Genomic DNA, 24,837 nt, shown 5'->3' on the forward strand with positions numbered 1-24,837 from the left:
ATTTAACAACTATGCCTTGTTCACTCTATCAGGTACAGCTTCAAAAGCAAAGGAATTGACTTCACAAGTTCCAGTCAGACTCTTCCTGCAAATGGAAAAAAAAATAAACCTATGGCATACAGGTGTGGTCCCAGGTAGGAAGGCACAGTGTCTGGGGCAAGCCTGAATGCATTTGGTCAACTCAAAGCAGCCAACACCTCCAGGGTTTGCACAGGAGCGTGGTCTGTGTACGTCAAAAAGCAGGAACTGTTTTGGATAGAGAAGGGAACCACAAAAGATTAGGCAGCAGCAACAGACGAGCTGGCACGCTTTACGGGCAACACAGGCTTTTGTGACTGCAAGAAAAAGTTGGACATCTTAACTGCTGTCCATCCAGTCACACAATGGGCAGGATAAGCCCATTTTCTTGACACAGTGATACAATCACATCACAAGAGATCAGCCTCATCATGTGCCCAATGGGGCATGCAGACAGTCACCGGACTGACTGTGTAATTATTAAGTACCAGGGATGCTCAGCTGCACAGTTGCTTGTGTGAACTGTTGTAGGGTAAGTCTTCAAACTAAGAGGGCGGGAGAGGCAAGATCATGGCCAGAAACCCCTGCCCAAGAGAGTAAGGAGGCAGGACTCCAGGGCCCCACACATAGCTGCCGCAGAGCTCCCGGGGCACCCTCCCATGGCCTTCCCACAAGAAAAGGCCTTGTACTGGTGAGGGCCACCAACAGGGCCGCTGGCCCTGGGATGGATGTTGTTCCTTCCCACGAGTGTCAGAGGCAAGTGCTCCTCAGCCTTGTCCTCATTGCTGGCCTGCACCAGCAGAATTCCCACAGCCCCCACTTCTAACACAAGCTCAGGCTCCCAGGTAGGGCTATCCACAGCCCCCACATCCCAAACTACCTCCCCAGCAGTCTTTGAGCCATTGAGCTCCAGAATTGCAGGAACCTGCCAGTACAGCTCCTCACCTACCTTCAAATGCCTCCTGCTTTGTCAGTCACAAAACCTTCCTAAGCACACTCCAGTTAGTTAAACTAACTATTCTGGGGTGTGGTTCTTCCACGATAAAAGCAACAGAAACCGATTCTCCAACCCACATTACATCACAACAATATTTGCTATCACACAAGTCAATCTCCGAGCACTAGCTTGCCAGTACCACCTATCCACCCACACTCCCTCTCCTTAGCTGTGGAAAACAACCGCACACTCACACTCCCTTGATCTCATTCCGTTTACTCTTCTCCTTTTCAGAGCTCAGGCTGTCTCTGGCCTCAGAAACACCGTATCCATTTCCTTCCTGTCCCTTTTGCTTCCTTCATCCAAAATATCCTTGCTTCCATGTTTCAAGCCTTCCTCCTCAAAGTTCTAGCTAGGAGTTAAGTGAATGCCCTGTTATGTTGATGATATAGAAACCTCACATACTTGACTCCCAGCTAGAGGTACTGTTCTAGGGAAGAAGGGAAATTTGGGCCTTGCCGACACGCTGAACCCTCTGCTGACAAAAACTAAAGAAGAGAGCAAGCTGTATCTTGTTGACAATGACAGCAGCCGTGCTCAGCAGTACCATATGGGATCCACAATTTAGCTCCATTAATGCTCTTAATTTGAAGACATCAAGCACTAATTACACACTGGGTACTAAAAAGGCAAAACCCTTCCCCTGGTGCCAGCTACTTAGTGGTGTTCTGTTGGCTTAACAGCTGGTCAGGGTAGAGTTGGGCCAGACCAGGCCTGCTCACTCGCTCAGGCAGGCAGGTTGAGGAAAGGCCAGACTGCAGGGACAGCAAAGCACATGTTTCTGGTCTCCACAGGATGGGAATGAGTGAGAAAAACAATGGCTCTTCACCTCTTGCTTCATCAGAAGAGCTTTATTCATTTACCATCTCCGCTGTGCAGCTCAGGGTGGAGCGGTAACGCTCTCCATCACAGACTAAGGGCAAGATCAGGAGCTGCACTTTCAAGGGAGGTCCCTCAGCTATTGAGAGAAATGCTGTAGTGACAGGTCATTTGACACTCTTCTCCTGGCCTCTCAGCCCTCTGTAGCAAGCTCCAATCTCATCACCCAGGCCTATCCGGCTAAAACCCAGACCTGTTTTGGGCAATCACTGTTATATTGCTATTATTCCATCCCAGGGCAAAAAAGCAGCCTGTCAAGACACTGTTCTTCAAAACGAAAGCCAAACTGCTCCATCCTCATCTAGTGAGGGCAACTTATCGGGTAGTAATTTTCTGGGGCTTGGATGAGGTTTTCCTTTGGCATTAAAAGCCTGTCTTGACCGCATGAGAGAGAACCATGGATACATAAGTGGTTTAAGTGCACCCACTGGGAATACAGAACGGCTGCCTCAGCCTGCTGAAACAACACCTCTTGCCTCTTTGGCTGTGTTTTTCAGATGTAGCTACCAAGGCACTTTCTAGAAGTGGGACAATATTCTTAGTCTCATTAGCAGATGGAAGAGTGAGGCCCCTAGAGGTGAAATGACTCTGTCCCCTCCTCTGCCCTCCTCCCCAAAATAACCACATAATAAATCATAGGGAATAAGGAATAAAACTGCCTATCCTGACATTTTGAGAATGCTTACTTCCTGTTCCATGCTGCCGTGCAGTCGTAGAAACTGTAAGCATGCAGAGGAGAGAGATGAATGTTGAGGTTGTTCTGACTCTAGCCCTCCTGAAAGGACCTTTAGAAGGAGCTCATAGTGGAATTCCACTTGTTCACAGCTGGAGAAAAAGATGATCATCTTGTGGTGTTTTTCAAACTGGAAGAACAAGAAGAAAATTGCACATGATCATTTCCACAGGCCTCTCCCAATTCCCTGATCATGATAAGATCTACGTGGCTTCCACTCCCGGAGATATGATTAACCAGGAAAGGATTACACAGTTTGACACCAAAAGAAGAACGAGTACATGCTGTGCAGGTATCTCACTGCCAGCATGAAAGGCACAGTAGTACCTCAGCTCTCTTGTGGCTCCCTGTACACTAGATGCACTTCAAAGCCCCAGATCTAATCCTTGACAGAGTAACAGATAAAGGAGTTGGAAAGGGCAAAGGGCTCCTTAGCAATATGAATGCAAACAGTGTCTCACCTTGCATTTCTCAAGGATAAAAGCCGCTAATGTGACAAGCCTCAATTTGCTGGGGACTATCATGACATATTGCTTGAGCTTCTCTGGAATAGCAAAGTTTTCCTGGTCCATGCAGTTGGATGAACTACTGGCTTGTCTATCCGTTTGTGATGCTGGCTTGAGCACCTTCTGGACTTCATCTGCTATGGAAATCCTGATGGGATCATTCAAACTGATATCGGCCAGTCGTGTTACTCCTAAACCACAGAAAATGAAAAACACATGAGGCCCAGTCTGGGGCGCTGCTGGGAAGGGCAATGGTCTGGTCACATAAAAAAACCAACAAACAATTCCCATGAAAAGCAGTGAAGGGCAAGGGACTGAAAAGCCATGCCTCAGACAGAACACCTCCATAAGTTTCAGACTTTTCAGGGGTTAGCCAGGCTTAGTTGGTGTGGACTTCACCAAAAGGATCACAAGATACTACTTCGGCCAACTGTGCTATTCTACATTACATAAATGTCTTGATCAGATAGACAGCATTTGGCAGTCCTGTTTTTTAAATGTGCGTGTGGAAAAAGCCCAACAGATCTTCACTCTACCAAGAGCGCAAGTGTCATGAAGCCTGGCTCAGCTCCTGTCTCAGCAACTGACTTGTATGATACTGAGCAAATCACACAACAGCTGTCCTGTTCTGTCGTTAGCTTTTTGCCTTAATTCTGTATTTGTAAAGCAAACAAACCAACCAGTGCTTCCCAGGTTCATGGTGACTTTGCTCTGGAATTTGTGAGACATACATAAGACGTGAGATCCACATCCATGTCAGTATATACACCGACAGAAACGCCAGTAGCGAAGGACAAGTGTCATAAGCCCCAAGAAACCAACAGGCATTATTCCACTTCTGCAGAGGGCTTCAGACTGGGCTGTAACCTAATCAGTCTCAACCAACTATTTTGCAGTTGCCTGTGCATTATTCAGCTAAAAGACACCATCTGTCTATAACCTACCTTCCGTGAGGGTGGCTGAGAGCAGGACATTCTGACGTGTCTCTCTCTCGGCATTTAGAGCATTGAGTATCACAGCTACATCCTTCTCGAAGCCCAGGTCCAGGATCCTATAAAAACAGCAGAGGTGATGAAAGATGCTGTAGGAAGGAATGAGGAGAAAGTCTTAATGTATCACGAGCCAGGTAGGAACAGGGGACGTGCTAGAGCTGATCAGATCTTTGGCCTGTCTAGCTTCATGTCCCATCTTCAACTTTTGCCAGGGTCAGACATGTCAGAGTACACAGAGAATCTCTGCAATGAATAATTGTACAATAATCTGTCCAAAAGGGACATTTCTTCCTAATTCCAGACATCTGGTGCTTGGCTGAGGCCAAGGAGTACAAATGGTTTAAGACTGTGCGTGTGCTCTCTCATTTTTTTTTTTTTTAATATTTAGTGGATTATGATGCAGAGGGTATCATAATTACTTTCCATACCTAAACACTTGGAAGTTTACCTGTCTGCTTCATCAATAATCAGCCACTGAGTGCGACGGAAATGAATACATTCTGTGGACTTGATGTGATCAACCAGGCGACCAGGAGTTGAAACGAGGATATTTATTCCTTTTCGTAATCTGTTTAGATTAAAAAACAAACAAACAAAAATAAAAAACCCCACAAAAAACCCACCCACACAAAAAAGAAACAATAAAAAAAAGTACAGGTTAGCAGTAACTCTTGCATAGGAACCCAAAGTGAGGAACTGGAACCCACAGAGGAAAAAATCATGGCCATAGTAAAATTAGCAGGGACAGTACTTTCTCACTGATTAAAATGGAAATTTCTTGCGCAGCTAAGTTTTATCCTTGATCATCGTTGATACTCAGAGGCATGCTCAGTGATAAGGACAGGGTGGAAAGAAATACTAATAATATAAAATATCTAAACCACTCAAGCTAGGTTTTCTTTTCTAATTGAGTACTTTTTTTACTGTCAAGAGTAAACTTCTTTTTGTGTATGCTTATATAGACAGAAATGAAAATTCCATTTTGGATTACCAGCTTACAATTCAATTCATGAAATGGGAAAAGATAGATATTTTTAACACCAGGAAATCTCTTCTCTAGAAAGCAATTTCCCCCATAACAAATACTGCAGACAGCACTCGGTGGTAAGCAAATACAGGTGTTTGTCAGAAGAGGAAAAAAAATACTGTCACAAGAGAGATCATCTGCTCAGAGGGCTCATCAACATTTTAGAAATGGATCCAACTGGGGGAAGCAAATACTTCCTGCTGACCCAGTCACTGCGTCTGTGCAAGATCCAGGGGGATCACAGCTTGATCCAAACTCACAATCCTCTCTCCCAGCAAGAAAAGCACTCTAAAGAAGAGTAACAGATAAAACCACCGTAGAGCAGAAGAACCCAAAATACAATTTAAGAAGCTGGCTTCCTACCTGGCTTTTTCTGATTTTCTCTTTTCTCCCCCCATTAGCACTCCAGGCACAATCCAGGCAAATGGCTACAGAAAGGAAAACCAAGACCAATACAGATTATTCTTAATAAAGAGACAGAGCCTAATCCAAAAATTATGTTCCTTGGCAAAAAGAGAAAGGCCGGGGGCTGACAGCAGCATGCATCTGATTTGATCTAACAGACACAGTCCACATGCACCCTCTCACCCACAGCTACATATCAACGGCACCTTCAGTTCTAGCCACGTAACTTGCTTCCCACATCATCCAGGAAAACAGAAAGGCAATCATTTTTACACCACTTCCAATCCCATCATAATATTTCTTTTCCTTCTGCCCATGTAGCCTGAATGTTCAAAGACAAGCTACAATGCTGCTATTGCTTCATCTTGCCTTTAAGCAGTATCTTCCTGTGGCCAAGGAAAATGTAAGAAAAACATAGGGCCTACGAAGTTTATATGTACATACACAGATCTACACTCACGCAGTCACCATGCCCATGAACATTTAATGTCAGTCTCACTGATGCTGGCAGGAGTTTTTGCAACTTACTTTAATGAGGGCCAGCCCTTCATCGAATCAAATATTGCCCAATATTTACAGGGGAGACAATCAAAGCACAGTACTGCCATTGCCTCAGTTGAGAGGGAACGCAGGACAGAAGCGGAGCACCGCTTGTAAGGACTGCACAAATGCGTGACGGGTAAAGCAGGCTTAAGTTTGCTGAGGTCACTGCTTGCCAGAAACGCTCCAACAAAATAGTTTCTACAAAAAGCATTTCTTTCCGAGGTTTAAAATAAGAAGGATGTCTAAGCAAGATCCAGGCAATATAACCTTAGCAGTTGGCATTAGAGTAACCACGTCAGGAGCGGCTCAGCCAGCCTTTTTGTCTCTCAGGAACTACATAATCACGTTACATCCTCCAGCCGTCCAGCCCTTCCAAGGTCCACTCAGACCACGATCTAAATCTTCTGCTTTGACGGTTTACACTGGACTTCATGGTTACTACCCATTGTACACAATAAAGAAAAATTAAGGGGGTCAGTCCTGACTTCATCCTTCAAAGAACATCAAAATTCCACTCAAAACAACCTCTAATTACTATGGAAGAAGGCTGAAGTACTTTAAACCTCAGCACGACACAACAAAATTTCACTTGGCAATTTCAGCACTAAAAAGCACTTGGAAAGTGCCGCCTTATTTCAAGGACAAAACCAGGAGAGGGCGTGGGAATATGGATCAGATAAATGATTTAGATACCTTCTAGCCCCACAGTAAGATACTCTGCCTCAATTAAAAGGAAAGCGCTATCACTTAATGATTTTAAAAGCCTTCTAATTTCTCCAGCCATTCAACTGGCAAAGCAGTTCACCAAGTTCTACTCCCCATCTGAAACCCATCTGTCTAGTATTAGTTTCAGTAAAAGAGCACTTGTCACAGTGAGAGTTTCCATTCTCAGACTGAAACAATGGTAGGCACTGCTACAAACAAACCACTGTGAAAATCAACTACACTTGTTTATGAAAACATGCAACTAAGGTGCTATAATTAACCACTTAATTGTTCATGTAATAGTTTAAAACATGCCACAGGGAAATCACACACTTAAAGACAAACAGATTTATCTTTAAGGACCATGTATCTCGCCAGATGCTGGATTTCCTTAAACATCCAGTTGAAGTCACAGGAACTGAAGTTGCTTAGCATCTTACAGCAAGAGGCTCAAGGAATAAGAACAACACAGAGTATCAAATTCTTACCTTAAGTAGTTTCTGCATTGTATCAAAACTTTGGAGTGCCAGCTATGGAAAACAACAAAAGAAAGTAAGCTCTGAAGAAGTTCCCAGACTACAAAGATGGATTACAAGCCCCTTTGGCTCAAAAATCTCTAAGCTAACCCAGTTATGCGTGTCATCAGAATTCTAAACACATCCTTAATTCTTCCTTTTAGAAGCTAATTATTATTTTATTGTCCTGCGTAATCTTTCTTCTATTATATCTGGACCTGTTCAAAAACCTCTCTATTGGTTCAGCTCCACAAGCCAGCTCTCAGGACAATAGTGACTTCTGCTGGCTTCTGTCAACGGCCCAGGGAGAAAATAAGCTGAAGTCACAAAAGACTTTGCTCCACTGGAAGAGTAAAAGGAAAACCAGTACAATTTCTGGAAGAAAACCACTATGAAAAGGAAATGTTAGCCACCTTCTGGCAGTCAGGACAGACCACGTTATTCCCTCACCTGACCCACAGGGTGATCATACCACTGGCTCCTTCTACCTCCCGTTCCCCAGCCAGCAGAGCAGAGGCTATGCACACGGCTTGCACACCTACGTCTCTGGTCAGTAGGAAGCGTTCAGCTGTTGGGTTTCACGTGCTGTTGACAAGCATTTCTGCTGTGGCAACGAAGACCACCAAGAAAGGCAGTGGTGCCACCCTGACTGATCCATGGAAGAAGCATGTGAGCAGGGCTTAGTTATGGGAATAAAACTATTTTAAACGTTCTGACTACACAAGCTACGTACCATCATTTGCCAAGCTCTCAAGAAAGGCTGTTGCTTTCAATACAAAGTAAATGTATTACCAACTATAATCACAAATGATCTTCAACTCTAATTACTAATTATCTGCCAACTCAATAGCAGATAATTAAAACAAGCTTACAAACAGTTTCATGCATGCTTACTATTCATACAGCATCCTAGAGAGGCAGTAAGTTTCCTGCTGTAAAAATTTAAATAGCTTCAGAGCTTTCTCCTTTCATGAAACCGAGCTGAGATATTGCACTGCATGTTGCATAAAATATTGTGCCCCAAACTAGATACCTGCAATCAATTCTCTATTGGGAAGTTACCATCATTTGACATACCAAAAAAAAACGTTGATATCCTTTGCAGTTGCAAATAATATAAATCAAATACAAGACAGTTCAGTGGAGAAACCAACTCTTGGCAAGCCTCATCTTCAGCATTCACTTATGGATTTGAAAAAAGGGCTTTAAAAATGAAACGTCTGTGTAAACCTACATATTTGCAAAGCTCATTTCATTGCTTTTACTTACTCGCCCCTCTGTGAGCTAGGCAAGCTTCTCCCTCCCACGCACTGAGCTAGAGAGTTGCTCCAGTCTACACAATTATTTCCAACTGCATGAGGAAAACTTCGAGGTTCCTTCTTCCTTACTTTGGTATGGCACTGAACAAAAATGACAACACGAACCCAGAGAGCAAACGCTCTTTCTCATGAGGGTGAGATCTGAGCAAAAGGACAGACGCTTCCCAAGACAGTCCCTGGTGGACCCACAACTACACACTAAAAATCTGTGTTCAAACACTCAGATTCAGACAGAATCAGAAGAAAGAAAGGCCACCTACCTCTCTTGTTGGGACTAATATGAGTGCATAAGGCCCATCACTGCGCTGCAAACAGAGAAGACAAGAGGTCCACTAAGAAGAACGTAGCACTGATAAACAGAGCACTTCCACGTCTAACTGCTATCAGCCACAGAGTGAATTGTGAAGGGTTTTAGTACAAGTTTGTACACAACTGTTTGGGGTATTCCCCCTCACAGTTTTTCAAAAAACCAAGTTCTTCAAATATCAGTACTGCATTGCCTTCTCTTTCCTGCTTGGAAACCCGCTCACAGTCATACCCAACATTTTATTCCACATACATATTGCTTCAATCTCGTATTTCCAAGCTGCAGAAATACTCCCATGTCTGAGGCACAGCAACCATCTGCAGGCAGCAGCTGCAGAAAGCAACAATTCAGGACGGGCTGGAAACATTTTAATCCACAAGGAAAGCCAGGACGATCTCTTTCCATAAAACACACAGGAGATGGCAGATCTGCAGCAGCATTTTCTGGTCAACCAGATGATCCAAACTGGGAGCAATTATCAAATCTCACTCCATGTCAAAGACTAGAAACTTATCACTCCTAAAGACACGGCAGTAACCTTTGTTTTCAGTTCTCCCAGCTTCCCGACCATTGCCTCTTCTGCACTTTACCTTCTCCAAACCTGACAATTTACCCATTTACATTTTAGCCTACTGCATGAAGTAGTGGGGAATGTGTAACATCGTTCTTGTATCCACTGTATCTCAGCAGTACGGCAGGATCACATAAGCCACGTGCACAAATAAAGGGGAAGAGAGACCGTTTGACCTTTGTAGCAAGAAAGGACAGTGATGACTACAAGTTAAGAGCTGGATTTTATTTTTACTAATCTTAATATCAAAAGCAAATATATTTAACCTTGTTGCACCTACCTGTATTTTTGATTTCATTCCTTGCAAAGACTGTACAAGTGGAATCCCATAGGCCAGAGTTTTACCTTTTAAAAGAAGAAAAAAAAAAGGAGAAAATTGGAAGACTTTCCATCAAAAAGAAAATGTGGCAATTACAGCACTCCAGCAAATTAAAGTACCTTTCATCCTGCCATTCTTAAACTGAGGTCAGAGTCTGGAAAAGTTTTAAACAGAAAGTCTCCAGAATGGAAGACTGATAGGCAATTCACCAAAGGGTTAAATTGAAGCAAAAGAGGTGGTGGTATCCCACTAAGATCTATCTAAATAATTCCCACCCACCCAAGGAATGAGACATCCAGACATATTTTGCTGTAGAGCAAGCACATAAGTTTGTAGGGGAGGAGCATGCGCTGTTCAGCTCTGCTGGCCTCCTGGATCCGCATCCCCAGCACAAGCCTTGGAAGAGGCCCACGTGCAACGGCTGGCAGCTGCACATCAACATTCAGTCCCACCACTGCGCTGTTACAGAACTTTGCACAGCATCTGTCTGTGTCACGGCGGCCCCATGCCAGGCTTCCCAGCCTGTCACTCTTACGAGCTGTACTGAGAACACGAGCTTTTGGTTCTGCATTTAGGATCCAGTTCAACATGCCCTAGGGAAGGAGGCTGACAATTAAATACTGACCTGAACCAGTCTGAGATCTCACTAGAGCATCTTTGCCTTGCAGGAGCACAGGAATTGTTTGCTTCTGAACACTGCGTAACAAAACAGGTTAGGAAACACAAATGCAACGCAGGACAGAATCCTAAGGTTTAAACATACAGTGACTGTTTCACCACTGTTTACCCCAAATCCCACACATTCATCTCTGCTGTGTAACTACATCAGTAGAGGTGATTTCTAAGGAAAGCTGCTAGATAAGCATCAGATGTGACAAACTGAAAAAAGATGATTTTACAATTCAAGTACCAAATTAGAAGGCAGGACTCCAAGGTTCCACCTCCAGCTGCGACACTTAACTTGCTGTGGAACTTACAGGTTATTTCTCACTCCAAATTTTGAAAGCAACAAACCCTATGGCAAATGGGACAGCTTAACAGGTACTGTGGTCTTCAAAAATCAATTACATATAATGAAACCATCACAGATGACTGGCTTCAAGGGGTAGTGAAGTGTAAAGTTTTTATATGACTTTGCTTACCTGGTCATGCTAGTTATCTTTAGGACAGTGTTTATTGTGGAGATCTAGAGATATAAGAAAGAGCAGTAAACAGGTTTTGTTGTCAAACTGTTCCTTTCGTTACTTTTGTAGTACAAGACAGAGCAAAAGCCAGAAAACTGATGTTTATTCTCTACATTACTGGTCCAGGGAAACTGGATGCAAAAGTTCCCATGTCCTGAAATACTTCTTACCATTGCTGGTACATCATGAAGTATCACACTTGTTAAAATACTGCACTCCCAAACAGTTTTTTCTGTGGGTTTTTTTTGTATTACAACAGTAAACAGTGAAGGGTACTGGGACAGCATGTTTGGGGACAGGTCAGGACACAGACCAGCACACTGAGCTAAGAGACTGCAACAAAATCAGTCAAAGTACTGCCAAGCCTGTCCAAGCCACCACGAATATAGGTGCACCTCTGAGCTCTCGAACCCGCTCCCCAGCCAAAAAACCATGTTTCAAGGCAGACAGCCTTCCTGCCACTCACCAGATGCGGATGGAGGTCCAGCTGGCTAAAAGAATCTGTAGTGAAAACATCTTCTTGCACCTGCTCCACTGCTTTTCTGAGTCAGGGGAAACAAACCAAACCAAACCAAAGCACATGGTGTGGTTAAAAATGACACCATACTATTTTATGAGAACAGCAATGAAACTACATGTACCAAGCAAGTGCTTTGCCCAAGCAAGGGCAAGAATTCAAGACACTAAATTTCAAAGCATTGAAAGGGTTTTTTTCCTCCCATTTGTCTAAAATACCTGTGAATTTTGGGGATATCAGGGTTGTTTCTAAACAGGCTGGACGTCTTAATGAAAGGTTTGCTTTTCTGGCTTTCATTTTGGTTGTCAGTCAACTGCTTCTTAGGAAGCGATTTTTGTGATGAACTTCCCTTCTCCTTGATGTCAGCTTCCGTAGCACATTTCTTGAAGGTGTTTAGCGATGGTTTGCGTTTCCGTTTCAAAGGTGGGTTTCCCTGTGGTGACTGGAGCTTTCTTTTCAGAGCCCTAGACTGCTTTCATGTTAACAAACAAACCAGATAGCAGGAATTCATTAATGACTAAGAATTAACAACATGAGATCATGTTGAACATAAACATCGGCCCACAGACAGATCCCTTATTTTTGGAATCCCATGCCCCATGACTAAAGAAACTAAGTTTGATTTCTGCAGCTAGACGGTTCCCAACAGATTCACTGCCATGCCTGAGATGCTACTGAAATGCAAAGAGAAATCTAAAGTCATACATAGTGCTCATCTCTAAAGGATTTCATCTAGCTTCTGCAGTAACTGAGCAGAACACACCCTAAAAACCTCTCTCAAAAGCTCTACAGATCTCCTGATTACATTAAAGCCATCCCTGTAGGCTTCCTTCTTTCCGGGGGCAGGAGGAATGGCCTATACTTCACTCCAACTTATGCTTCTGACAACTTTCAGCATTTCTAAACTCCTTATTTCTTCTTCTGCAGCAATCCATTTATTTTACTGATCTTCCAATCATCTTAAGAAAAACTTTAGTTCTCCCCCTATCCCTCCAGGAGCAGTGAAGAAAATGAAATTTAACTTCCTTTGGTCCCCAAAGCTCTTCAGTGTTCCCCAGCCCTTTTTCAATGAACTTGTTTTTCCCGACATGACAGCAAAAATCCTGAAACGCGTGAAACCCCAGCGCAATCTTGCTCCACTTTCTTCCTCTCTCTTCCCCACTCCTAGGTTGCACACTCTGACTTTATTTGTCCTCCTATGAACCATTTTGTTTTCAGGCTCTATTGCTTTTTTCACTTGTCTCTTCACATTTTTTGACAAACAACCAAAAACCAACCTCCTTCCACCAACATCCACTATCAGAAAAATCATGGGGGCGGTGCCCTACCTCAAAGTACCTAATATAATCAGGGTAAATCCTGGCAAACACTTAACTCTCACATACTTCTGCACAATATTTTAAGAACGATTTAAAAATGAAGACTAACAATTCAAACAACCCAGAATCACTGTAACAATAACTATACTATTTAACTCATTCTTGTTCTCCTTTGCTCAAACTTAGGAGAGTAAAGCACCTATTCCCGCAACCCACAGCACTCCCACAATGAGGGGTTTACTCCGAAATACTTCTTCCCCTCCCTGGCAGCATTTCAAAGCATCTCTAAATTAGGGAGAGCCCCCAACAAGTCAAAAGCCGTCAGGAAAGCGCAGAGCCATCCCAGCGCAGCCCGGCCAAAGAGAAGCTCGTACCTGCCGCCTCCCACCCGCTCCCCCCTCCACAACCACCACCCACGGCGGCCGGGCCCGTGTCCCCCCCGAGGCACCAGCCCCTGCGCAGGTATCAACCACGTCGCGGGGGGTGGGAAAGCCAAAAGCTCCAACTAATAACTTTTTCGACGCTGACTCCCGCCCGGCCCGCTAACCCCGGACCAGCCCCCAGCCGGTGCACACCCCCCCGCCCCCGCCAGGGCGAGCCGCGGTTTCGGCCCGCAGCGGCACCCCGGGTCCCGGCAGAGCGACGGCCGCCTCGGGCCGGGCCCCCCGCCTCCCCCGGCCACACCTACCCGGCTAGGGGCGCCGGGCCCGCGGCCCCGCGGCTCCGAGCTGAGGTTGAGGAGCAGCGTCCCGCCCGCCGCCATGGCCCGCCGCTGCCTCCCGCAGGGCCCCGGGGCCGCCCCTGGGGCCGGGCCCAGCCCGCGAGGGCGGAGGGGGGGCGGACACGGGGCCGCCCCGTGGGAACAGCCGCTCGCCCGGGGCTCTCGGCCGCAGCCGCTCCGCTGCAGGAGCTCGGCTCGGCTCGGCCCGGCCCGGCCCTCCTGCCCGCGCCGCCGGGCCCGCGGGACGGCGCAGGCGGCGGCGGGGCAGCCCCAGCCGGGGCGGCCGGGGGCTTTGACGGCGGCGGTGGCGCATGCGCGCTGCGCCCCGAGCGGCCCGTGAGGCGGCGGTAAGATGGCGGCGGCGGCGGAGCGCGAGGGCAGCCCCTCGCTGTCGGCGGGGGAGGAGGAGCCGCCGCTGGGGCTCGACTCGCTCGTCGAGGAGGTGGCGGCGGCGGCGCCGAGCGCTGGGTTCCGACTGACGGCGGTGCGGCGGGAGCCGGCGGTGAGGCTGCAGCACGGTGTCAGCGGGCTGGAGCCGCTGGCCTGGTCGGAGGACCACCGGGTGTCGGTGACCACGGCCCGCAGCATCGCCGTCCTGGAGCAGCTCAGCGACGTCCACAGCGGCGGGCAGGAGATGGTCATCCACCGCACGGCCGTGCCCGCGCCCTCCGCCACCTGCCTCCTCAAGGTGAGCCGCCCCGCACGGCCCGGCCCGCCGCTTCGACGGGCACCGGCCGCCTCCCCCCCCCCTCCGCGGGGCCCGAGAGGGGCCGCCCCGGGGGCCGGGGCTGCCACGCTGTGTCCCCCGGGGCGGTGGCCCCGGGGTCGCCTCCCCCCTGGGCTGCTCCTTCACGGCGTGGATGCGTTTTAAAAGGACGGGGGAGAAAAACCCGTAGGGAGCCCCGTGATGCCAGGGTGAGATGCGATCCAGTATTGAGGGGATTTTGGGGATTGTAAAGTTTAGCAGCTTTTCTAAGAATCACTCGAGCTCTGGTACTTCGGTGACAATTTTTTCAGTAAAATTCTAAGTAGAAATCTTAGCTGTGCAAGCAGTAAGATTTTTGCAGCAGGGACCGTTTTGGGCTTCAGGGGGGCATTGTACACTCCTTAGCACAGAGGGGCGGCAAGTCTGGGTGAATATCGTGTTAAATTGTAATTCTGTTGTTGTGGATCTGAATTTTTTTTCCAAAACGATGCTGAAAATATGGAATAAGTTGATTGAAAATTTGAGTGCTTTACATTTGAATTTTACGCTAGGTACCTTTAAGTACACACTTGAGAACAGAAGGAGGAAAAGAGGCTCTTTGATTCAGCAAAGAGTCGGCTGCTGAGAGTCAAAACTATACAAATTCAGGCCAACAATGAAGCTTAAGTCTAAGAGTGATGTTAATTAACCATTGGAACAGTGCAGTGTAGGTTGTGATAGGGGAGGCTCTGTTTCAAGTGGGAATTAATTCCAGGAAGGTCCTCCAAAAAAAAAGTTCTACAATTGTTTTAAAAGTTCTTTTTATTATCTTTTAGGTCGGTCCAAAAAAGGAGGTAGCAGAATGTAAGGAAAAGTTTGCAAGTTCAGTGGATCCAACGGTTAGTCAGACTTTTATGCTAGATCGAGTATTCAATCCCGAGGGGAAGTCACTGCCGCCCCTGCGGGGCTTCAAGTATTCCAGCTGGTCACCGCTGGGCTGCGACGCCAACGGGAGGTGCCTGCTCGCGGCTCTGACCATGGACAACCGCCTGACCATCCACGCCAACCTCAACAGGCTGCAGTGGGTGCAGCTGGTGGACCTGACGGAAATCTACGGGGAGCGTTTGTATGAGGCCAGTTACAAACTGTCCAAGGCCGACACGCCCAGGGGAGAGCTGGGAGACTTCCCTGAATTCCAGCGACGGCACAGCATGCAGACGCCGGTGCGCATGGAGTGGTCGGGCATCTGCACCACTCAGCAGGTCAAACACAACAACGAGTGCCGGGATGTCGGCAGCGTGCTCTTGGCCGTTCTCTTTGAAAACGGTAACATTGCGGTTTGGCAATTTCAGCTTCCGTTTCTGGGTAAGGAATCAATTACTTCTTGCAATACCATAGAGTCCGGAATAAATTCCCCAAGTGTGCTGTTTTGGTGGGAATACGAACACAACAACCGAAAGATGAGCGGACTTATTGTAGGGAGTGCTTTTGGACCGGTTAAGATTCTTCCTGTCAATCTAAAAGCAGTCAAAGGCTACTTCACGCTGAGACAACCCGTAGTCTTATGGCAAGAAATGGACCAGTTACCAGTGCATAGTATCAAATGTATCCCTCTTTACCACCCCTACCAGAAATGTAGTTGTAGCTTAGTGGTGGCTGCGAGAGGCCCTTATGTGTTCTGGTGTCTCCTGTTGATATCCAAAGCAGGGCTGAATGTCCACAACTCCCACGTGACGGGGCTTCACTCCTTGCCAATCGTATCCATGACTGCCGACAAGCAGAACGGCACGGTGTACACGTGCTCCAGCGATGGGAAGGTAAGGCAGCTGATTCCTATCTTCACGGACGTTGCTTTAAAGTTTGAGCACCAGCTGATTAAGCTCTCGGAGGTGTTTGGCTCCGTCAGGACTCACGGAATAGCTGTTAGCCCCTGCGGTGCGTACCTAGCGGTGATTACGACAGAGGGCATGACCAACGGCCTGCACCCCGTTAACAAAAACTACCAAGTTCAGTTTGTAACCCTTAAGACTTTCGAGGAGGCAGCTGCCCAGCTCTTGGAATCTTCGGTGCAGAACCTTTTCCGGCAAGTGGACTTGACAGATCTTGTACGCTGGAAAATTTTGAAGGATAAGCATATTCCTCAATTCTTACAGGAAGCGCTGGATAAAAAGATTGAGAGCTGCGGTTCTACTTACTTCTGGCGGTTTAAGCTATTTCTCCTGAGGATTTTGTACCAGTCCATGCAGAAAGCCCCCTCGGAGGTCATGTGGAGGCCTTCGCATGAGGATGCGAAAATCTTGGTCTCGGATTCCCCTGGGATGGGCAGCACTGAAGATGATCAAGAGGAAGGAACTTCTAAACAAGCCAGCAAGCAGAGCCTGTGTGAGGCAGGCAAAGGTACGGACATAGATGACACTGCAGACGATTCTCTTCCTCAGTCGAGTGACATAGGAGGCCGGGAGCCAATGGAAGAAAAGCTTCTTGAAATACAGGCACAAATTGAGGCAGTAGAAATGCACTTGACACGAGAACACATGAAACGGGTGTTGGGAGAAGTTTACCTGCACACATGGATTACAGAAAACACCAGTATTCCCACCAGAGGAGTCTGTGACTTCTTAATGTCCGATGATGGCTATGATGACAGAACAGCACGCGTAAGTGCACCTCTATGCTCTGGGCGTTCGGTGTGAGGAGTTCCTTCTTTCTCCCGCCTCCGTATCCTTAAATGAAAATACAGCTTTGGGGTGGGAAGGAGAACTGTGATCATGTCGTCCTTGCCAGTCCGCTTCCGTAGAGCATACAGCTTAAGGTGTCCTTCCTTGAAATTACGGAGTAGGAGGGAATGTAAATACAGGTGTTGACATTTGGATCAGGTCCGACAGAGAACAAGCGTGCCCGAGTTAATGCAGAACAAGGGAGAGGACCAGGGTCATTCTGCTGCTGGGGGTGGGTTTAGGACATGCACTGATTGAGGGGGATGTTTGCTTTCATGGCTAAGGTTATTTAATCTGCCATCTCCACAAAATTAAATTTAGGAGGTATTTTCTTCTAATGCAGTTCTAATTGTAAGAGTTGCAGTAAAGTCCTGTGGCTGTTCAGGTGGCACATCAGGTCTAGCCATCGCTCCGTGAGCCTTCAGTGGGAAGACCAGCTACAGCGGTTCAGAAAGGGGTTGTGTTTTACGAGTTAAACCCCGTGATTCAGAACTTTTGGCGGGGCTTTCAGTGACCCGAGCTGACTGACGGGCTTTGTTACACCGTACGTGGCCTGAACCTTCAGGCACGCTGGCTGGTACTGAACTACAAGAAATGAGCGTAGCTGAATGCTGGGCCGTGACAGGACCCCTGCCCCAACTTGCAGTACTCCCTAGCACAACAAAAGCATAACTGCAAGGGCACTATCCTGACTGTTGCAATGGGTAGAGTGAGCGTTTGTAGCGGGAAACAATCGGTGAACCTTGCAGTGGGCAATGAAGTTTTCTCAATATGGGCGTCAGACAAAGGAGGAAGCTTCAGTGGGAACACTCTGCCATCGGCCTCCCCGCTCTTAACGCTTGGTGACAAGAACGTCTCCGATGTCTCTGCACCTCTTTGTATGAGCAGGGAACAGTTCTTTTCAGTACCTAAGTCCTTAAATCGCTTGAACTCTAAAAATATTTACATTGCATCCAGAAGGACAGGAAGGAAGCCCATGTCCATTACTGAGGCAGCGTGGTGTTCTCTCTGCTGGACTTAGAAGCACAGCATGGCCATCAGTAATTCACTAGGGAAGGATTCTGGCAGAATGCTGTGTTTTTCTAGTATCCCATTACTATGAATTGAAGGTTTGAGAGGCTTTTCTTACCTTGTAAACAAGGTTCTTCTTTTTATAGTGATTAAAAGCTGACTTCCAAATTCTATTTTATCTGTTCAGTTTGCTGTCACATTTGAAAGGTCCTGGGGATGTGGTTTATATCTATTGAAATGTCAGAGACAAATTTGATCACGTAATGTTCTACTATAAACATCACATATGCTCTGGCTGCTGAAGACTTGCCTCTAGGTAATTTCTGAACAGGATTGTTTTCTTAGCACATCCGTTGTGGTAGGTATGAGAACATGGAAGCATTGTTGTCATGGTCAGGGGCATCCTCTGAAGTGGCACAATACTGATTTCTGCAGTACTTCTGAAATCTGCAAGTAGCTTAACGTCACAGTGTTGCTCCTAAGTTCTGTATCCCTTTACTGTGGGGCAGAAATCTTTGGAAGATGACAGTAAAATGAGAATAAATTAACACTCACCCACGTATTATGCTTCTTACGCTGTTCTTTCTTGGAATTCAGCGAAGAGCATAGATCTTTGCATCCCGTATCGTACTCTGAAATCACAATACCCTGAGAGACGTTTCCCCCTTGCAGTAGGCAGCTGTCTTGCTGCAAACAGTGCTGACTGCTGTGTATTCCCAGGTGCTGATCGGGCATATCTTAAAGAAAATGAACAAACAGACTTTCCCAGAGCACTGCAGCTTGTGCAAAGAGATCCTGCCGTTCACTGATCGCAAACAGGCGGTCTGCTCCAATGGACATATTTGGCTCAGGTAATTGCTTCTTAAAGAGTTTTTGCCCTCCCCTCGATGAGTTGAACATCCCAAAGTGCCTAACCTAACACTAACTAACTTCCTAGTGCTGGAGTGAACAGTCAGGAAGCATGTTATCCGTGCTGCAGTTAATTGCAATTTTTGCTGGCTGTTTTCTGTCCTCTTCCATGAAAGAGAGGGCATTGTCAACTGGATTTATTTCTCTTAGCAGAACACTGTTTTTGAAATAAAATGCTTTTGATCATCTTAAACTTCTTTCTTCAAGCAGGGGGCGGATGGGGGCAAGAGAAAATAGGTGAGGGAAAAATCAAGCACAAGTCATCCTTTGGAACAGCCCACAAAGGAGTGTTTGTTCTAGCTACTTCAGCGTTTGAAAACAAAGTAATTTAACAAAGAATGATTGGAAAGAGCCACACTGACAAGTTTTAAAACACCTAGAAAAGGAGATCTTCCAACATCAGTGTATCACATACATAGTGATTGTCCCTCGAGACTTGGCGAGTCAGTAGTCTGTCACAAAGAAAAACCTTTGCCCAACAGGTACTGTGTGCTAGTTGGGCTAGATAGCCACTGCCCTAAAGACACCGTGGTTCTTCCCCTGGGCAGTAACCCTCAGGCTTTTCACTCTTCCGTATGCTAAAATTTTTTGGCCAATGGTGAAGCTCTTTTCAATGGTATATTGATTTTTGGCCTTTTTCATTTTGGTGACCATATGTAATTGGGTACAGTCGTGAAGCTGCATTTACCTGAAGTAATAAATTATTAATTTTCGTGCTTCATGTGGCTTATTACTGCCCTCGCTCTCAGAAAGCCAGGTCTATTGGGAACAGAACCAGCCTCCAGTCAGGGCATAGGAGCAGGTCACAAAACAAACGATAAAACCCCAAGCCTCTTGATAAGACTACTTGTGCTTTCACAGGTGCTTCCTAACCTACCAGTCCTGTCAGAGTTTGGTGTACAGGAGGTGTTTGCTTCACGACAGCATCGCCCGACATCCAACCCCAGAAGGTAAACTGGTCCTGTGGCCAAAAGGGGCAGGTTTCTGTCTTCTTCAGTTTTATCTGCAAAATGACTGGAATGCATTTCCCTGACTTTTCTCACGTGAAGTACTATTCCTCTGCATTTCATCGTGCCCTCTTGCTGTCCATGCGTTAGCAGCATACATTAATTACAGAGTAGTGACTGCAGAAATCATAAATAGTACATTTTAATGAGGCCTAGGGAAACACATAATCTGTGCTGGAGTGCTACAACAGTTAGTTTCTATTCAAGTTGGAAGTACTAGCATCCAGTTCTGCAGGAGCTGAAGGACTTTGACATTCTGTTTCAGTGCAAGCTGTATTGATCCAGCCCGGGTTAAGAAATAGTTGGCACCTCACCGGCATTAGGTCCCAAACCTGCCACGTGCGTCATTCAGAGACAGTGCTGGCAGGCTGTGGGGCCAGTCGACCTTTTGGCTTTGCGCTTTGAGAGTTGGAGGAAGGACAAGCTGTGCAAGAAAATTGTTTTCTTCCCAACTGTTAGACTTAAAAAAAATCCTGGGGTACTCTAACAGCTTGTCTTAAAGAGCAGGCAATGCTTTTCCTCTCCCCATAACGTGTGGGTATTCCAGTCAGCACTAAGGATCAACTGCAGAACTTACACCTCTGCAGAGAGAGGCTGTAAACGGAATTTCCTTACCTTGGAGAGGGACAAAGAAACAGGAACCAAGGATGGCTTTATGTGAAGGATCAGATTTCAGTGAAGGAAACGAGAACCCTACATTTTGGCATGGTGATCCTTTACATTTTTGTCCTATATAGCTCTTTAGATGAGTATGTAATGATATAGCATGGACTGTTTCACCTTAATTTTGTCCCCTACTGAAGTGGCATTTAAACTGCCATTACTTGAAATTTCAAGACAGAAATGGAGTTGGATTCCTCTGAACTGTCACTCAATCCTGCACAATGAATATATACAGTATCAGGATTACTCTTTAGTTTGTCCATCTCGGGCGTCATTCCTGTGTTCATCTCTACCTTCAGCTTTAAACAACTGTCTTTCTTATTTGCAGATCCTGAATGGATCAAGAGGTTATTGCAAGGACCTTGTACATTCTGTGATTCTCCTGTGTTCTAGAGCTATGTAAAGATGGAAAGTATTTTCTTTACTGCATAAGCTCCCTTCAGTCTCGAAGGATATAGAGCACAGGAACACGGACTTTACTGGAGGGGGAAGACATTGTCCATGGCCCTGTAAATAAAACATCAGCGGTTCTAGAAACTCCTTAAGTCCAGAGCCCGTTCCATGCTCCGGAGCAGGAGTACATCTGGAAGAGGGAGTTCATAAAGCAGTTTGGAAATGCACCCCACGGAAGCAGCAGCAGCTGGCCATGCTTCGTTTTACCGAAAAGGGACTGAAGTCTCACACTCACAGCTGGGTGATTTCCCAAAAGCCAGGACGGGAACAGCGGAGCTGCCTCTGGAATGGTCTTGGTGGGTAGAGAAGGCTTCAGCTTGTAGCGCTCTCCTTTGCTTTTTAACAAGCACTGGCACTTGCTGCAGAATATTAAACTATCAAAATAATTTGTGGTTCTAATTTGCGGAGTGAAGCATATGCCAGTTACAGCCGTATGAACGAGATTGGCCATTATATTAGTTCCACTTAAAGTCTGGAAGAATAACTGCCTCTTCACTGGTGTAACGGTATCGCAGTCAGGAGGGTCATATTGGCTGCTTGGGTCAGATATGGGTCAGTAAGAATAATTTTTAAATGTAATAATTATTAAACTAATAGCAATTAGATTAAACACTAATATATATATGTATAATTTCCAATGCTCCCAAGTCTTTTGCCCTGCTTTCTTTTTCTGGACCAAGCTCTAACTACTTCCTAGCTTTTGCCAATGTATATGCCTTCTGTTTCACTCGACCCCCCACCAGCAGGAATCGGCGTTTCCAGTTAGCAAAACCATTACCAATTTACCTTATTTTCAATTGAATTGAGAATTTCCCTCATACAGTAACTGAGTTTTACAGAAGTTTGACACACAACTAGTCACACCCAGCTGACAGTTTCACTTTTCATAATGATGCAGTAAAAAAACCCCAAACCAACCACCCCAAAACTAACCACCACCACGGCTCACTTGTTACAGGTAAAGTTTCCGCAGGTGGCTGTGGAGTCTGGTGAAGCTGTTCTTGTGTCACCCTGACTTTGTCATCCAGAGATTCATAAGTACGCCAATGATGTAGCATGGCTGAGCCCAGAAATTTATTCTGCCTTCTACCTAACTGTCCTTTTTCCTGTTCCTGTCAGAAACCCCCACCTTTCTGTCTTTGGCATCTCATTCCTACGGGGAGCAGGAGAATCCCTCTCAACTTCCTATGCAGTGTTAGAGGAGTAATACCTCCAAAGTGTGTATGGTTATTTGGTACAGTTTGTCTTGTTAACTTGAACCCACGTTGTCGAATAATCCAAAGTTTATGTATTTACATTCCCCAGAGTACCAGTCTGGGCACGGGGACGCGTTGCCCTGTTTGTGATTCACGACACTTCTGATGGTGTGTGCAGTGCTCTGTAGCGCCCTGAGACATCGAGGAGTTGTCCTGACAGTGTGGGTCTCCAACAATGCATGTGTGGATTGGTGCTTAAGTTTCCTTGATTCAATGACTATGCATATCTTCTGAACGTTCCTTCACCTTTAGTAGGAGCAAATTGTTTTCAGCTAACATCAAAACAAGTCAGCTGTCGTCAATATTCAGTGTTTCATGAGTTAAGCATGATACTGCTTTGACTGAGAATAATATTGATATAGTAGCCTAGAGCAGCAGAAGCACATTCATCTGTAAAATAACTAGCCTTGTTTGTAAATATCCTTGGAAGTGATACCAATATTGTATTAAAGAAATGTTTAGTTTTTTATTGCTGTGCATTGAAAATTGAAATTACTTCAGTGTGTCTGCGAAGAATGAAAATGTAGCCGTGGTAGCATCTAGTAAAACAAAGAGTAACCTCGATACCTACTGTGTCCGTAGTTTGGGGCCAGGTGCTGTACCTGGGGCAGCATTTATCTTCTTCCCAGTGCTGGTGGGGTTTGAGGGGAACAGAACATCAATTTCCAGTATGAGCTGAACAGGTTTATTCATGGTGGTAGAGAAAACATTTTAAGTGGAAGCCTCAAGTCCTGCCCAGTTCATCAGCGATTAAGTGTTCCGATGCAGAAATGCCCCCTGACCCTGGGAAAGGTGAGAGAGCTCGCCAGAACCCTGCTTTTAAAAAGGGCAACATTGCTTTGATGCTGGATTAGAAACCATAACAATATCCTGATCTGCTGAAATGTTTAAGTCTGGCTGACCAAAAGGTTCGGCGTGATAGCATTAGATTAATTCCTGGTGATTACTTCTGGCAGTTATCTTGAATTTCCCCGGATTGACTTCTAATGCTTTAGACATGTAGAAGCTCTCGTACGCTGAGCGTGAGTGTCGCGGCATTAATGTTTATCTCCCTCGTCTTTCAAGGCAGTAGACACTCAGTATTCCATTGCCAGTTTGTTCACCCTGATTTATGGCCGCTGGGAGCACGGAATTGTAAAGCCCATGACGTCGGCTCTGTCCGCATGCCAGCGGAGCGCCCTTAGCACAGAGCTTTCACTTCTCACCCTGACCCACTCACAACAGAGAAAGGGGTATTGGGGTTCCTTTTTTTTTTTTTCTTTTTTAAAACCATCACTGGTCCCTAAGTGTATTTTTAACTAGGGTAGGCTTGAATAGTATAGCACACCCAGACCAGTAACATTTAAACCCCAATGCTGATCTTACTGGGTTTTCCTGCCCAGCTAGCAGCTGAGACTTCCTCCAGGAAACCTTTTCTCCGTCTCAGACCCACGACTTGCAGTTCTGGAAGCGTGGAGGTTCGTCCTGCTCCTGTTGGAGTACTGCAACGACCTGTGGCAGCACCTCGATGGGTTATCCCTGGGGTTGTCCTAATCCCAACCCTTGCTCTCGTCCCCCATGGGGAAGGTTCGGGCACCTGCTGCCAGATCCTTGTGCTGTTTCGCCATTAACAGAGTTGCCTTCTCAAACTAACCCGTAATGGAGCTACCCAATACTAAGCCTCGGTCTGTTTTGAGACACCAAGTGAAGTATTCAGAGACTAAATCCCACAAAATCAGAGTTTATCTCCTTGACTTTTTGCCCCAAGTTTTGTGAGGTATCTCAGACAAGTGAATAGCTGAAGGCTGCCCTCAACTGCCTCACCGTTTGGAGGTAAACGCTGTGGGTGTTACAGCGTCTCATCTCCAGAGGAAGAATAACTCCAGCAGGCACTAAGCGGCTCTTGATGGACTGCTGATTTTTTTTTTTTTTTTTTTTTTTTAAAAGGACTGTGGTACTTGCTCTTGCACCAGAGAATTAATAGCCAGAGATGCTGTGTTGGGTGTCTGAAAGTCCTTGATAAGCACCTTCTGAAAGCATTTAAGGTTTGCCACTCACGCTGACAACAAGAGTTTATCCCTCCTCCACTGGGATGAAGAAATCCAGGCTAATCCAGGTTTGAGGGATAAGCGGGACACTGGACTGTACAGCTTCTTGGTGCTGTGGTGTTAGGTGCCACTGCTCGAACGAAGGTGAAAGTTTGGGGTCACGAGGACTCTGTCTTGGGTCTCCATACTGCACCTCCTGCTCTGGAGCTGGTGACAGCAGAATCCATTGCTGCCTTTTACCTTCATTCAGCTGTGGGCTGGGGACTCCACCATTCAGTCATCCTCACCTCTTCATCTTCCCCCATCCTATTAATCGCGCTGTATATTTCTAGAGAGGAAGCACGATGGTTGCTAATGCATACATACAGGCAATAAACATTTCCCTGATTTTCTTAAACTTACCAGGTTTTCCACTGGCTAATGTATCACCAGTGATTATGGGCAGCATAGCACCATTTATTCTATCCTCATTATGGGTTTCTTGACGTAAAAGAACTGAATGCAAACATTTAGAGTCCTAGTTAAAGGCTAC

At 46.1% G+C, this 24,837-nt stretch overlaps 2 protein-coding genes across 3 annotated transcripts in view; one reads left to right on the top strand and one right to left on the bottom strand.

Annotated features, from left to right (window-relative positions):
• Nucleotides 1–13,619, bottom strand: part of DDX31 (DEAD-box helicase 31) — a 49,831-nt gene extending 36,212 nt beyond the window's left edge. Inside the window, exons 1-13 of the mRNA XM_086475550.1 lie at nt 13,545–13,619; nt 11,756–12,009; nt 11,487–11,562; nt 10,979–11,022; nt 10,462–10,532; nt 9,798–9,862; nt 8,900–8,944; nt 7,294–7,335; nt 5,516–5,580; nt 4,574–4,693; nt 4,078–4,184; nt 3,089–3,324; nt 2,581–2,757 (exon numbers count right to left, since the gene is read on the bottom strand). Coding sequence (XP_086331676.1) covers nt 2,581–2,757; nt 3,089–3,324; nt 4,078–4,184; nt 4,574–4,693; nt 5,516–5,580; nt 7,294–7,335; nt 8,900–8,944; nt 9,798–9,862; nt 10,462–10,532; nt 10,979–11,022; nt 11,487–11,562; nt 11,756–12,009; nt 13,545–13,619 — 1,377 coding nt within the window. The remainder of the gene's footprint in view (nt 1–2,580; nt 2,758–3,088; nt 3,325–4,077; nt 4,185–4,573; nt 4,694–5,515; nt 5,581–7,293; nt 7,336–8,899; nt 8,945–9,797; nt 9,863–10,461; nt 10,533–10,978; nt 11,023–11,486; nt 11,563–11,755; nt 12,010–13,544) is intronic.
• Nucleotides 13,620–13,929: 310 nt separating this feature from the next.
• On the top strand, nt 13,930–24,239 carry GTF3C4 (general transcription factor IIIC subunit 4). 2 transcript variants are annotated; one of them, XM_086475708.1, is made up of 6 exons: nt 13,930–14,265; nt 15,099–16,919; nt 18,711–18,841; nt 19,761–19,849; nt 20,898–21,318; nt 24,205–24,239. In XM_086475708.1, the coding sequence occupies exons 1-5, from the start codon at nt 13,930–13,932 to the stop codon at nt 20,960–20,962; spliced, it is 2,442 nt and encodes an 813-aa protein (XP_086331834.1). In that variant the 3' UTR covers nt 20,963–21,318; nt 24,205–24,239. The 2 variants fall into 2 exon arrangements, with proteins under 2 accessions (XP_086331834.1, XP_086331833.1); XM_086475707.1 differs by lacking the exon at nt 24,205–24,239 and adding an exon at nt 22,328–22,840.
• The last annotated feature ends 598 nt before the right edge of the window (nt 24,240–24,837 follow it).

Source organism: Leptosomus discolor, chromosome 19 (genome assembly GCF_034619465.1).
Source record: "Leptosomus discolor isolate bLepDis1 chromosome 19, bLepDis1.hap2, whole genome shotgun sequence".
Classification (NCBI taxonomy): Eukaryota; Metazoa; Chordata; class Aves; order Leptosomiformes; family Leptosomidae; genus Leptosomus; species Leptosomus discolor.